Below are 14,818 nucleotides of genomic sequence, written 5' to 3'. Positions count from 1 at the left end.
TCTCTTTGGGTTTTCTGTCTTCAAATCTGTTAGGTTTTTGTTGTTGTTGTTGTTTGGTTGGTTTTTTTTTTTTGTTTTTTTTTTGTAGCTTTCTTTTGTCTGGGCCTCATTACCATGGTAAGGAGTTTGAGTGCATGAGAAACTTAAATGAAGGATTCTCTGGGCCTTGTGCCCCAGCATAGGTGGGGATGGGCGAGGAACTTTCATATTTCATTCTATGTATTTTAGTATAATTTAAAAATTTCCAAATAGAGCTGGGAGATGGTGGCACAAACCTTTAATTCCAGCACTTGGTGGAAGGAGGCGGGTGAATCTCTGTGAGTCTGAGGCCAGCCTGGTCTACCAGAGCTAGTTTCAGGACAGCTAGGACTATTACATAGAGAATCCCTGTCTCAAAAAAAAATTCCAAATAGAATACACATATTAACTCTGAAAAAATACTTTCCATATATTTGTACTCTCTGTGACTACAGACAGGTTATTTAACTTGTGAACCTAATTTTTCTCATCTATAAATGAGGTCAAAGATGCGATAACTATATATGATATATAATATAGTTTATATATGATATAAATATATATGATTATATGACGCTATTATACAGAGTATATATAATATACAGATATAGATTTATATATAGGATATAGATACATTATGTATTATATAGTATAATTTATAATGATATAATGTTTTTATAGATTATCATACTTTGAAAGAAATAAGAAGGTAATAAAATCACATATTCCAAACACCTGTATCACATCTATGACAGGGTAGATCTTTTCATGTCATTTTTTCTAATGAAGATAGGAGACAGAACTGTGACATTATTAGACAAAGCTATATTCATCCTGTGATTAATGATTTACACATTCTATTTGAAATAATAGCATAACATGATAAGATAAAATAATGGTATTAAGAGTTCTATATAGTTCACATACTATTCAGCCTATAGCACTGTTAGAGTTCTATATAGTTCACAGTACTAAACAGCCTATAGCACTGTTAGGGTTCTATATAGTTCACAGTACTAGACAGCCTATAGCACTGTTAGAATTCTATATAGTTCACAGTACTAGACCGCCTATAGCACTGTTAGAGTTCTATATAGTTCACAGTACTAGACAGCCTATAGCACTATTAGAATTCTATATAGTTCACAGTACTAGACAGCCTATAGCACTGTTAGGGTTCTATATAGTTCACAGTACTAGACAGCCTATAGCACTATTAGAATTCTATATAGTTCACAAACTATACAATCTATAGCACTGTTAGAGTTCTATATAGTTCACAGTAATAGACAACTTATAGCACTGTTAGGGTTCTATATAGTTCACAAACTATACAGCCTATAGCACTGTTAGAGTTCTATATAGTTTACAGTACTAGACAGCCTATAGCACTGTTAGAGTTCTATATAATTCACAGGACTAGACAGCCTATAGCACTGTTAGGGTTCTATATAATTCACAAACTATACAGCCTATAGCACTGTTAGAGTTCTATATAATTCACAGGACTAGACAGCCTATAGCACTGTTAGGGTTCTACACCACAAATGTAAAATCCTGACACAGAACTGGTACACAGGATGTCATGGAATCAGAGGTAGATGGATGTTGCAGAAAACTTAATAAATTATTACTCAAGGAGCTTTTTACCTCCTAGAATGTGCCTCTCTTCTTATTTTCAAAAAGGCACTAAATAGAGTTGGTTGATCTAAGACATTGAAATAGAGGCGGTGGATCTGAACTCTACATATCAGCGTTGGCTCTGGAATAGAGCCTGGGGACCCATTCAGCGTGGATCTGAGCCACGTCTATACAGCACACTGCTAGATTGGCATTTGTAACCAGAAGACATGAGACACACAGACACAAAGTTGGAGACAGATTCCTTGTGAGCCTTACGGGAACTGTGCACCTTCACCTCCAGTGTCTCTCGTTTTTAGAAGGTAAATTGTTCTTCTCTCCTCATCCCACAGACAATTAAAGGATTACTTCTAGGTATTTCTGAACAATCTTAAACCTTCAAAGCCATATTTTCTATTAGTTCTCCATGGCCTCCACAGCTAGCCTGCTTTAAGAAGCCAAATAAAGTTTGCACAACCATTAATGAGTTACTCCTGTAAACTTTGCTTACTAAAATTAAAAACTTTCAGACTTTAGGACAATATTTCAGAGAGCTGCATGAATGGGAATATGGCCAATACCTTGGCATCCAGGATCTTGGTGAGCTGGTCTAGTCCTTGATTGTCTTTCAGCATTGTCCGAGACTCCTTATCACATGTGATAACACCCAGGGTTTTGAGAGCCAGCAGCTGGATGATTGGGTACTCGGACTTCAGGAGTTCTAAGATGGGAGGGATTGCGTTTAGTTCTTGAAGTGTCGTCCGACACTGAAAATCCTGCCATGAAATGGTAGAGAACATTGTTAAGTTATAGTTTCTCCAGCATTGATTCCAGATTCCAAAACAACTCATAGACAAAAAAACAAAGCAAACAAAAAACAAAAAGCAAAACTCTCAATGGACAGTAAAAATAAATTTATTGACATAGACATTGTCAACAGGAAGTCAACGTTAACTATCTCTTGCAGGATTTATATTGCTACAAACTTCTATATACAATATTATGTTAAAATTTATACATAATACAATTCTTTTCACATGAATATACTGTTTCAAATAGTATTTGATGAAATAACTTGGATTCTTGGTCTTTGAGGGGTTGTTTGTGAAACAGCAACATGTATTCGGTGTTGTAGATAACCCAGTGTGCAAATTTAAAGCAGGATTTTTTTCAAATACATGATCTTTACTTAAGACTCTTAATTTCTTATAGTCAGTGTAGTTAAATTCCTATATGCAATGAACCAGTTTTGGTAGTGGTAGCAGGGCAAAGGGTGTTGTATTGAGCAGTGGAGAAAACTCTGGAACAAACTCAAAGGTGCTTAAAATAGCACTGAAGGTGGAAAAGGGGGGTAGGAGTGGGGAAGTAGCTCAATCGATGGAGTGTTTGCCACTTAGCCTAGGAGATGAGTGTGGGCTACCAGAACCCATGTAGTGAAGTCAGAGCGGCAGTGTGATGGAGGCAGAGCAGGTAGATTCCCAGAATGCAGTGGCCGGCCAGCCTACCTTAGTCATTAGTTAGGGAGAGACCCTGCCTCAAACAAATAAGGTAGAGGGTAATTGAAGAAGACGGGGCACTGATCTCTGGCCTCCACACTCACATGCACAGATGTGCACATACCTACATAAATATGCATGTACAACATGCACACATGCACACACACACACACACACACACGCACGCACGCATGCATGCACGCACACAGACACACTCTCTGGAAAAACTCCCGTGTTCCGCTTAGTCTTCCTTCTTTCATCATTTGCCCAACTTCTAAATGTTTAGCTTCCTTCAGGCATAAACGTTATAGGTGACCTTTAAGATAGTGTCCCCAGGGGCTCATAATGTGACTGCATTTGGAAAGAGAGTCACTGCTGATATAACTAGACAAGACGGGGTCACCGCGGAGCATAGTCCTTAATGGTGTCTTTTTTTCCCCCTGGTTTTCTGAGACAGGGTTTCTCTGTAGCTTTGGAGTCTGTCCTGGAATTAGCTCTTGTAGACCAGGTTGGCCTTAAACTCACAAGAGTTCACCTCTGCCTCTGCCTCCTGAATACTGACTGGAATTAAAGGCATACACCATCACCGCTCGGCTTAATGGTGTCCTTATAAGGAAAAATTGATGTCCTCTTGAGGATGGAGATGACAAAGGCAGAGACTAGAGTACTGGCCGCTAGCAAAAGTTGGGCAGTTGAGGAATGGTTCTGCCCAGTCTCTGGGGCATAAGTCACATTAACACCATGACTTTGAACCTTTAGACTCAGAACTCCGCTCTGTTGTTTGTGGTATTTAGCTACAGCAGCCCTAATATCTTCTTAGTCTCCAGCGCTTCTGTTATGAAGAACTGTAAAGGCAATGCTTTTTATTTTCACTTGAAAGAAAAAGTAGAAGACTGCACCCAGGAGGAGTCATGAGGTTAAAACCACATATCATGGATGGGCAATTTTAAGTCATTGAGTGAGTTGGATAAAGAGTGTTAATTGACAACTATGAATAAGACAAAATCATCCCAGAGACAAGCCTGTGAGAGGTTTCCTAGATTAAGAGGTTCTCTAGCTTCTGGGATGACCTTGATTCCATTCACTGCCGTGGGAAGAGCCATCTTGTCTGTGGGACCTTTCCCTGGGTGGCAGACCCTGGACTATATGAAATGGGGGACATTAGCTGAGCATAGGGATCTACTGCACTTAGCTTCCTGATTGTGGATGTCATGTGTCCAGCTGTTGCAAGCTCCCACCATCTTAATTTCCATGCGGGGATGGACTATACACTCTTGAATTATGGACCAGAAACTGCTTTTCGTGAGGGTGTTTTTTATCACAGCAACAAGAAAATAAGCTGAGATGGTGAGGGAAAGCCCATTGCTTACCAAGCACATTATTTCATTGTTAAGAAACCTGAGCAGGAAAAGCAGCGGGGAAGGTCTTTCTAAACTGACCTGTTGTAGGTGAAGGCGGGGCACAGGGAATAGTGCAGCCGGGAGCAGAATGGAGTTGTTTTCTATGTACAGGAAAGCAGCCTTATGAAACAGCTTTTGCTGTTGTGAATTGGTGACTTTTCACCAATAAACAGTCCAAAGCCTTGACCAGCTGGTCGTCCAAGCCCGTAAGGACTGTCTCAGTGATTTGCCTTTATGAATGAGAATTCTGGAAGGCAGCTGTCTGCGAAGACTGATGCTGTCTTAGCAAGTGATGCGCACAGGGGGAACATTGCAGCTCAGAGCCTGACTACCTTATCTTGTGCTAGTTTCAGCCCCCTGAACAGTCGATCCTTGCCTACCTCTGGGTCAGAACTGACATCCCCTGGCTAACAGATAAACAACTTTTGAAATCTGTTATGTTACAAACTTCTACCAACCCAAAGCTAAGGATGTTACCAGATGCCATCTGAGGCCTACAGGAGGGATTTTCCCTACTTGCTCTAACCACATCTCTGATGTACCCCCCCCCCAATGTATTTTCAACTTGCCTTGATTTGTGACTTTTTTATTCTGCTTACTATCAAACCTCATGAGCTTGCTTCCACGTGGGAACATGGAACCTGGGGTTGCTTAACTTCTTGTTCTCCAGGGCAAGGAAGCTCAAGTTTGGGTTCAGAACAAGCTTTTAGATGAGAACTGTGTTTTTGTGTTGACACTTCCCAGATTTGACATGAATTGTAGATTTCCCATTTTAAAAGAAACACAGTGGATTCACATGAATCCTACCTTAATATGTATGCCACTGTGTTCTTTTAAAAGAGAAATTTATTTCTTTTCATGTGGTAGACAATTATTTATCAAATGGTAAATTTGAAAGGCATCTACATGGAATTTCCATATCTATTTCTGAGTGATAAGTACTAAATGGTGAAGTGGAATTCCCCTCTACATGCTGTGAACACTACTGGTTAATAAAGAAGCTGTTTTGGGCCTTTGATAGGGTAGAGAAGAGCTAGGCAGGAAAAACTAAACTGAATGCTGGGAGAAAGAACACGAAGTCAGGAGAAGCCATGTAACCCTGCTGGAGACAGATGCAGGAAGTTTGCTGGGGAAGCCACAGATTACTAGAAATGAGTTAAATTAAGATGTAAGAGTTAGCCAATAAGAATTTAGAGCTAATGGACCAAGCAGTGATTTAATTAATACAGTTTCTGTGTGGTTTTTTCGGGGTTGAGCAGCCAGGAACAAAAAAGGGGACTCCTACTACAAAATGGGCTGAGAACTACTATGCAAAACTGGTGAGTTTTAAATTTTGTTTTAAACGAAAAGATAAATTCCATGATGGGCTTCAAAAAGTATTTTATGTGTGTGGCTGTTTGCCTACATACCTGTGTATCCCATGCACACATGTGCCCACAGAGACCAAAAGGGAACATCAGATCTCCTGAACTGGAGCTACAGATGGTTGTAAGCCACCATGTGGGTACTGGGAACTGATCCTGGGTTCAATGGTAGAGCAGCTAGTGCTCTTATCCTCTGAGCCATCTCTCCGGCCCCACCCCCACAATTGGCCTTCTGCATGTTAGGCAAGCACGTTAGCATTGAGTTGTATTCCCTACCACCAGAACGCTGTTTAGAAGCCATCCCTACCTGTACCAAGTTGTAGATGCACTCAATAGAGTTCTTCTTCACATCTGGGTCTGGGCTACTCAGCAGTCTGATGAGTGGCTCAAGTCCACCATGCTCAAAGATCTGTACTTTCCCAGTGTACTCTACTGACATGTTTGCGAGACAAAGACTTGCAAACTCATGGATTACCACTTCTTCTGTATATCATAGATAAACAAGACAACATGTTAGCTATTACGGAAGCTCCACTTTACAATAGGCTTTGAGGAGGGGTGTAATGATCCTAGCTACTTGGCAGGCTGGGGCAGGAGGTTCTGCATATTCAGGGTTATGGGATATATTGCAGTGGTAGAGTGTTCTCTGAACATATGCGAAGCCCTGGACTCAATTACTCAATTTTAGTATTACACACACACACACACACACACACACACGTGCATGTACGCACGTGTTCACACACACCACAAACACACAGAAGCTTTGCAATCCAAAGCTCTAAAAATCTTGCTCACGTTGCAGTTTCTGAAAAGTTAAAACTGTGCTGTGGCTTGAAAGATTATAATGACAGTTCACAGTGGATGGCTTGTAAGTTCTTTACAATATGTAGTTTAATAAAATATAAAAAGAAATCAGTCCCATTTTGGAGCCATAGGATGCAAAGTTACCTTCTGGAGCAAGCTGAGCAATAACAGAGTTCATGACCTCTAACTCCCTCAGCAACTTTTTAACATCATCTACAAAAGAAGAGACAAAATATGGATGTTTGTTAAAGTAATAGTGACGTCTGCTAAGCATTTGCTAAGATAGGTGTTCCTGTCTGATTTCATGGTGAGGATATTGAAATCTAAGCAGCAAAAAGGCAGTGGCAGTATGCATGCCCAGGTCAGTTGATTCCACTTGGACAACATCTAGCCGCTGCCTTTTGCTCAACACTAGAAAGAATAACAGCAGAATTTCCAGATATACCCAGAACACATCAGAAAATCTGACTTACAGTGTCCTATATTTTTTATTATATTAATCTTTTGTTTTGAAATTTTTATACACGAATGGTTTATTACATTGTTTCCACCCTTCCTCCCTCTCCAACTCCTCCCACATCCTCTCTTCCTCTCAAATTTATAATCTTTTCTTTAATTCCTGTTGAAGATGCTCTAGCGGGCCTGAGCATGGCAAACATGACTCTGGCCGGCCTTGGCCTTTCCCTATTCCCTCTTTCTTGCTGAAAAACAACAACAACAAACCAAAAATCCCATTAGATTACATTCCTAAAACTAGTCATGAAGACTATTCCTGTATTTGGCCACTTCCTCCTCTTGAGACTGACTACCAAGGTCTAGCAATCAAAAGCCCCCCTTTGGCTACCCTAATTAACATGCCCAATCAAATATCATTTCCCCTTTCCTTTGTTCCTATTCCTTTCTCTCTTATCCTCTGTCTCCTCTGTTTGTCTCTTATTCCCTGCTCTTTGTCCTTCTGGGGCTAATAAGTCTCTTTTGTGCTAAGAACTTGTCTTGGGTATCTTTTGCCAATGCTGGCACTTTCAATTGTTGTTATTGCTCTCCTTTCTCTCTCTTGAGTGTGTGATGTGGTATGATGTCTGTCTCTCTCTCTCTCTCTCTCTCTCTCTCTCTCTCTCTCTCTCTCTCTGTGTGTGTGTGTGTGTGTGTGTGTGTGTGTGTGTGTGTGTACAACTTACTGAGCTGACTATATCGGATTGTTCATGAGAAAACAGATTCATCCCCTTGGAGCAGCTCCTCACGTAGGGGTGGAGCTTTGTGTCATTTCTCCCATCCAGACTGGCACATCGACTGTTGTCATTATGCAAGGCCTTGTTTAGGAAACCATATGTTGAGATTCCGTCGGTGCCTCTTCATGTCATGTCTAGAAGACCCTATTTTACAGTAGGTGTCCTGGTACTCTGGCTCCTACAGTCTTTCTGACCCTTCTTCCTTGGCTTCTCCAGAGCCTTAGCTTACATAGGTGCATCAGATGGAGTTGGGCATCTATGGTCACTTATTCTCTTTATTTTGGGGTGATTTTTAAGTTTGATTTCCATAAACGTGTAGAGTGCAGACAATTATCCTAACATATTTTGACTGATATATTCTTATTGCTTACACTTTATTTAGTTATGAGAGATGTCAAAAAGTACTCAGAGATAAATGCATTGGCTCACTGTCTGTTAGGCTAAGGGTAGCCAGGTATGCCTCCACTTCTTGCTGACTTAACTCCAGTTTTTTGAGGAAAAAAAAAAAGATACCTCTGTTTCTTTAGTTTTGCAACTTCTAATCCATTTCCTTTATCTGTAAGAAAAGGCTAACCCCACTAGATTCAAAGGAAAGGTCACCCAAGTGTGCTGTCTAGGATGAGTTTGTCCTTATTAATAGCTGAATAGGTTTGGTGTTCACTGAGCACCCTTTCCTGAGGAATTCAGAGCTGTGACTTTTCTTCAATGTGTCAAAACTTCTGATTTCTCTGTTTCTCTTGCGAGTGGCTGAAGGCAGAGCGAATGGACAGTTGCCTTTGTAGGTTCCAGGACATGCAATGTTCCAGGACATGCAATGTTCCAGGACATGCAATGTTCCGGGACATGGAATGTTCCAGGGTGCTGTGTTGTGGGAAGCAGAGGTAGAGGTAGTTTTGGGGGAGCATGTGTTAATGAGAAGGACCCCAGTGCCTCAGACCCATGGGAACTGACAAAGCCTCTTCCGGGTTAGGCCCAGGAGATTGACATAGCCTTTTCTAGGTCAGGGTCAGGGAAATGGCAGAGCCTTCTTTGGGCTCTTAGGTAGAAGTTGCTGCTGTCCATCAGCCTAACGACAGCCCACCTGATCCCAGACTTTCTGTGTGTACATCTGCCATTTCTTCATTCCTCTGTCAACTCAGTCAGGTTTCTAGCCCAATCTGTGCTTGACACAGTAGTGGATGACATTTATGGTCCAACACCAGGTTTTAAGAAGTGTTTACTCCACTGATTGACAGGTAACAGCCTTGGCATAATACTTAGATCCTTGCAAGGTTCTGGGACCCAAATTCCATGCACCTGTCTCAACAAGTGCTGTTTCGATGCCAGTTGGCATGGCTGAGAACAATTTTTATGACAGCTGTAGGAAAATTCCTTATTTTTAGATGCTTGAAAACATCCTAACAATCTCTGGAAGTTGGATCTCTGGGCACTTCCCCATATATATAAAACCATCCCCGTGCACTTCAGACCTTCTTAATTGATCCTGACCTTAAGGTAGACCATGTTGGTGATGTGTGGTTGTCGGTTCCTTTCTTTCTGGGTTATTAGCAGTCACCTGCAAAGCCCATAGCTGCATGGTCCTTGTGGCCTCAGGTGGACACCACACCTTGCTTTGCCGAAAGAAGCTAGAAGTCTTCTCCAGAGAGTCTCATGCCATGAAATTTAAACCAGATGACCAGAGGTGCCCAAGACCCGCTCCAGGGTCCATCCTGTCTGCTGAGCCACTCCTCCCTGCTGGTGGATGGAAGGTTCTAGTTCACTGCAGCTCTGAGAACTGGTGTCCCAGTTGGTTACTTACTATTCTCCTTTTGACAGTTAATCATTCAGAGAATCTAATCCTTTTTTTTTAATGTGAAATCAGCAGAAAATGCCAGGTGAGCTGCTCTTTCAAGCTTGGCAAACATAATATTAGTCTCGGTTCCTTCTTTTTCACCAGGGAAGCGCCTCAACTTCGGCAACTGGATGGAAATTCTGACCTGTGCCGAGCCAGGTGAACAGCATCTGAGCAGGTGTCACTGTGATTTTTGGTCAAGGCGGCTCTGCCAACGGCTTTAATGCCTGCTCTAACTTCATTAGCTCTCTTCTGATTGCATTTACTTTTTAGACAGAGCCTCACTATGTAGTCCCAGTAGGGCTAAAATTCATTATGGTAGCCAGGCCAAACTCACTGCAATTCCTCTGCCTCAGCTCCACCATACTGACATTGTAGATGGGCACCGCTGTATCAGGCTTTATTACTTTCCTAATCACCATATCTTGGTTTTACCATGTAATTCATTCTTGGCCTTTACTGGTTTCCAGCACCACCTATCTCTGCTGGCTTTGAGGGATCCAAAGTGCTGGTTTCTCAGGTTGCCTGGCACAGGGTTTCTGGTGGACTCTAAGTGGCTGACTATAGCCACTGTGTCTGTTTTACAGCCACTGCATCTGTGGCTGTGTCCGTTGTGTGCTCTGAAAGAATTAAGTACAAACTAGCAGGAGAAAGAAGACAGTGGCAGTCGGGTTTTGTCCAAAAAAGAAGGTCCAGTAAAGTAACTTCACTGTCTTTTTGAATCACTCCAGCTTGACACAGACACATAGCTCAGTAACTTCTAGAAGAGAAGGAAGAGGGAAGGGGGCAGAGGAAGAGGAGGAAGACTATGGAGCAAGGAGGGAGAGGAGGAAGTGAAAGAGTAGGGGGAGGAGTAATTAGAAATGAAGGAGGAGGAAAAAAAGTAGAAAGGGAGGAAGAGGAGAGGCAGGAAAAGAGGGAGGGGAAGGAGGAGGAGAAGGAGTGAAGGAGGCCACAGAGGAGGAGGCTGTGAAAGGAGAGCTGTCTCACATGGAGTTTCAGCACCAGCATCCTGTTGAAACATGAGTTCATCTGACAGGAGCACAGGATGGCACGTTTCTAAGGGGCAGCCACTGTTGCTGTTATTAGACACGCCAGCGATGCTTGATGGAGGAAGGTCATTGGCTAATAAAGGAACTGCCTTGGCCCATTTTATTGGTTAGAGGATAGGTGGGAGGAGAAAACAGGACAGAACGCTGGGAGGAAGAGGAAGTGAGGTCAGAGACTCGAAAGCTCTCCTCTCAGCAGCAGACGCCTGAGAGAGACGCCATGCCCCGCTCCCGGGATGAAGCTCGACCCAGGATGGACTAGGCTAGAATCTTCCCAGTAAGACCAGTGCTCACCGATTATTAGAGATGGGTTGATCGGGATATCAGAATTAGCCAGTAAGGGCTAGGGCAGAAGGGCCAAGCAGTGATTAAATGAATACAATTTGTGTGTTGTTATTTCAGAGCATAAGCTAGCCGGGCAGGCGGCCGGGGTGCTGGGAATGAAGCCCTGCCGCCCCATTACTACAGATGGCACCCAGACGTGTGGACAACTGAATCCACTGAAAGCCTGAGAAAGCTTGGGAAAGAGTAAAGCATGTTTTCTTGGTAGCTGCCATTTCTCGGTTCTACTCTGCTTGCTAGAGGCAAGCAAGCGCTCTCATCTAAGAGAAGCTTCCTGACTCAGCTTTAGCTGCAAAACCCTGCAGCTCATTAAGAGGTCCTGACACGAAACACTTAAATGATGTTGACGAAAAGCTGAACACATGCTTTTCGGTTTTCAGCCGTAGCAGGAAAAAAGCTGTGCCGTTTAAAAATGCCAGCTTTCTGGGCTGTCCTGCCAGGGCAAACTCTGACTATTTGAGGCAGGAGGGCCGGCTACCGAGAGAGGACTTGAGTGTTGTCTGTTGTAGCTCACTTGCTGGCAGGGACCTTGAAATGCCATACAGTTGTTGCAGTAAACATGGCTACAGCCTGTATATCCGCCATGAGGCTAGAAAGCTAAGGAATGGACTGGATCTAGCTGGCAAAGCCACGCCTTTAGTCCTACTGAGATTGCTTGGTAAATTAAAGATTCATGTGGTCAGAAAAAGAGAGATATACAGTAAAGAGAGATTCAAAGACAGAGAAAATTTCTGAATGGTTTAAAGTGTGTTAAAAATATATGCAGACTAAAAGTTGAAGTTCTTAAAGTAAAAAACAAAAAAAGGAAGAGAGTTGTTGTGTGTGGTAGCACACGCCTTTAATCCCAGTGCCTAGAAGGCAGAGACTAACAGATCTCTGTGAGTTCAAGGTGTAGTAGCAAACACCTTTAATCCGGAATGCCTGGGAGGCAGAGACAGGCGGATCTCTGAGAGTTCAAAGACAGCCTGGTCTACAGAGTTACTTCAGGTCAAAGATACAGAGAACCTGTCTCAAAAAGCAAAGAGTTAAAAGTAAAAATAAACAAAATAGAGGTTAAAACAAAGCTGCACAAAGATGGAAAATACACAGAGAATTTTGATACTGTATGCTATTATGCTCTCTTTAAATTATTTAAACGCTGAGGAAGGAGCAACAGCTGCTAAAAGATATTTATTTATAAATACTGCTGAACTAATCCAACATAGATATTTTGAATTTGGATCTAAGGATATGATACTTTGGAAAGGAGTTTCTTATTTTGTTTTCACAGAGTATGAGACGCTGTTCATTTCTTCTATTCTGATTTGGTATGATGGACCACGTCCTCCTGAAGGGTTCCTGTGCACGCCTTCAAAAAATTGCTTCGCTCAACTGCCAACTGAGATGAAACTAGCACACAGGTTATACCATGAAAGACCTAATTAACGACGCCCCCATTCAGCAGGAAGCAGTTTGGAGAGAAAAAACTGCGCCCATATTCCCAAATATGGTTTATAAACGTTCTTTTACATTTTAAGGGGGATATGATATAGATATGAATAATTTACATTAGTATAGATTTTGCTTTATTGATAGAGATTTAAGGTCAATTTTGTTATATGTATAAGTGTTTTCTGATTTTGATTAAGGTATTGTGATTGTGTAGTTCATTTAAATATGTACTATATAATTAAGAAATATAGGTTGTTAATGGATAATCATCGATAATAGTAAAGCTTGTAGTCATGTTAGTTAGATTTTCTAGATATATAGAGATATATTTTAGATAGACATTCTTCATGTCTTTCAAAGATTACAGAATAGGACATTTAATGTTTTAATAACTGAGGACTTTTCATGACAATGAGACACTCTGCTCCTGGCAGCACCAATGTACTTCAAGAGGAAGATGGGCATCGAAGAGGCACCTTATGGAGTTTGATAGCCATTTGGGCAAGAAACTGCTCTTGCCTGGACTATTGCATAAACTGGACACAGAGAACCCACAGAGAGAGGACTACTGAACTTGCCTAAGGTGAGATGATCTTTCAGGGTTCCTGATTCATGAAAGAGTCTGCGAGACATTCTGCAGGACACAACAGATAGTGACTGAACTGACTTTGAATTTTCCTGCTTTATGGAAATGTCTGCTGGATACTATGGGCCTGAAGACTGAAGATGGATGCCCCAACGGTATAGAGGAACTTTGGGTGACTGTCCAGGCTGTAAGATGTCTCTGTCATTTCTAGAGTTTTAAAAGTTGCTTTTTTCTTGTTTGCTTAAGTAGTATTGTATCTTTCTGGAGTCTTTGATGGAGTTAAGAATAGTTAGTTATAGTTTTCCTTAGTTATGATAAAGATTATTGTAACTTTTACTTGATAACTGTTTTGTTATATGTAATTTTGCTATGTTAAAGTTAAAGCCTTTTTTTTGTTTAAACCGAAAAAGGGGAAATGATGGAGGAAGGTCATTGGCTAATAAAGGAACTGCCTTGGCCCATTTTATTGGTTAGAGGATAGGTGGGAGGAGAAAACAGGACAGAACGCTGGGAGGAAGAGGAAGTGAGGTCAGAGACTCGAAAGCTCTCCTCTCAGCAGCAGACGCCTGAGAGAGACGCCATGCCCCGCTCCCGGGATGAAGCTCGACCCAGGATGGACTAGGCTAGAATCTTCCCGGTAAGACCAGTGCTCACCGATTATTAGAGATGGGTTGATCGGGATATCAGAATTAGCCAGTAAGGGCTAGGGCAGAAGGGCCAAGCAGTGATTAAATGAATACAATTTGCGTGTTGTTATTTCAGAGCATAAGCTAGCCGGGCAGGCGGCCGGGGTGCTGGGAATGAAGCCCTGCCGCCCCATTACTACAGATGCTGTAGCCCAACAGTGTGGAGGTGCACTCCCTTACAGATTAGCACGGAGGCACGACTCCTTAGGATCCAGCGGCTACTCGTTCAACTTCTCTCCATGTTTTCTAGGACCTGTGTGGCAAGTGGAGCTTTAGCTGTGGACATGTCAATTCTTCCAAAAAAAGGAGACCTTGCCAAGCTGGGGATGCCATGTGTTAGCCACACCATCAGATACAAGTCAATCAATTCAAATTGCATCTAATTCATGGACTCCAAAGAAAGCCTTTTATTATACCGCAATTGCTCTTCACACCAGGTACGGATTCTTGACTGTCACCTTTATTCAGACAAGAGAAGTAGGTACGTACTGGGACCCTGAGAGCTGCAGTGCTCTCCCGCTGGCTGAGCAGATGTGGTGGTCCTCCTAGTACTGATCAAAGCCAGCTTATAGGGTGGGGTCTGGGCCTGGGAGATACCAGAGAACCCCTCACTTAAGACCCACATGTGAAAATATTTCTTTAGATTTTTAAAAAGTAAAATCATGTCTGTCTGTGTGTATGTGTATGTCTGTGTGTAGGTATGTTTGTGTATCTGTATGTGGGTATGTGTGTGGATATGTCTGTGTATATGTCTGTGTGTGTATGTGTGTGTCTGTATGTGGATATGTGTGTGTCATGTGTGTGTCTGTGTGTGGGTGTGTGTGTATGTGTGTCTGTGGGGGGTAGGTATGAGGGTGTAGGTGTATGTGTCTGTGCGTGAGTATGTGTGTGTCTCTGTGTGTGTCTATGTGTGTCTATGTTTGGGTATATGTGTGTGTGTCTGTGTGTTCTGTGTGTGG

The 14,818-nt window shown here is 42.2% G+C and overlaps 1 protein-coding gene across 1 annotated transcript in view; it reads right to left on the bottom strand.

Annotated features, from left to right (window-relative positions):
• Armc3 (armadillo repeat containing 3) overlaps positions 1 to 14,818 on the bottom strand; it is a 97,105-nt gene that overhangs the window by 60,610 nt on the left and 21,677 nt on the right. The window contains exons 5-7 of the mRNA XM_041641606.1: positions 6,850 to 6,918; positions 6,206 to 6,381; positions 2,220 to 2,414 (exon numbers count right to left, since the gene is read on the bottom strand). Coding sequence (XP_041497540.1) covers positions 2,220 to 2,414; positions 6,206 to 6,381; positions 6,850 to 6,918 — 440 coding nt within the window. The remainder of the gene's footprint in view (positions 1 to 2,219; positions 2,415 to 6,205; positions 6,382 to 6,849; positions 6,919 to 14,818) is intronic.

Source organism: Microtus oregoni, unplaced genomic scaffold (assembly GCF_018167655.1).
Source record: "Microtus oregoni isolate MIOR12 unplaced genomic scaffold, Mior012 000070F_ref0000104, whole genome shotgun sequence".
Taxonomy (NCBI): Eukaryota; Metazoa; Chordata; class Mammalia; order Rodentia; family Cricetidae; genus Microtus; species Microtus oregoni.
This window is presented reverse-complemented; position numbering and strand designations above follow the sequence as displayed.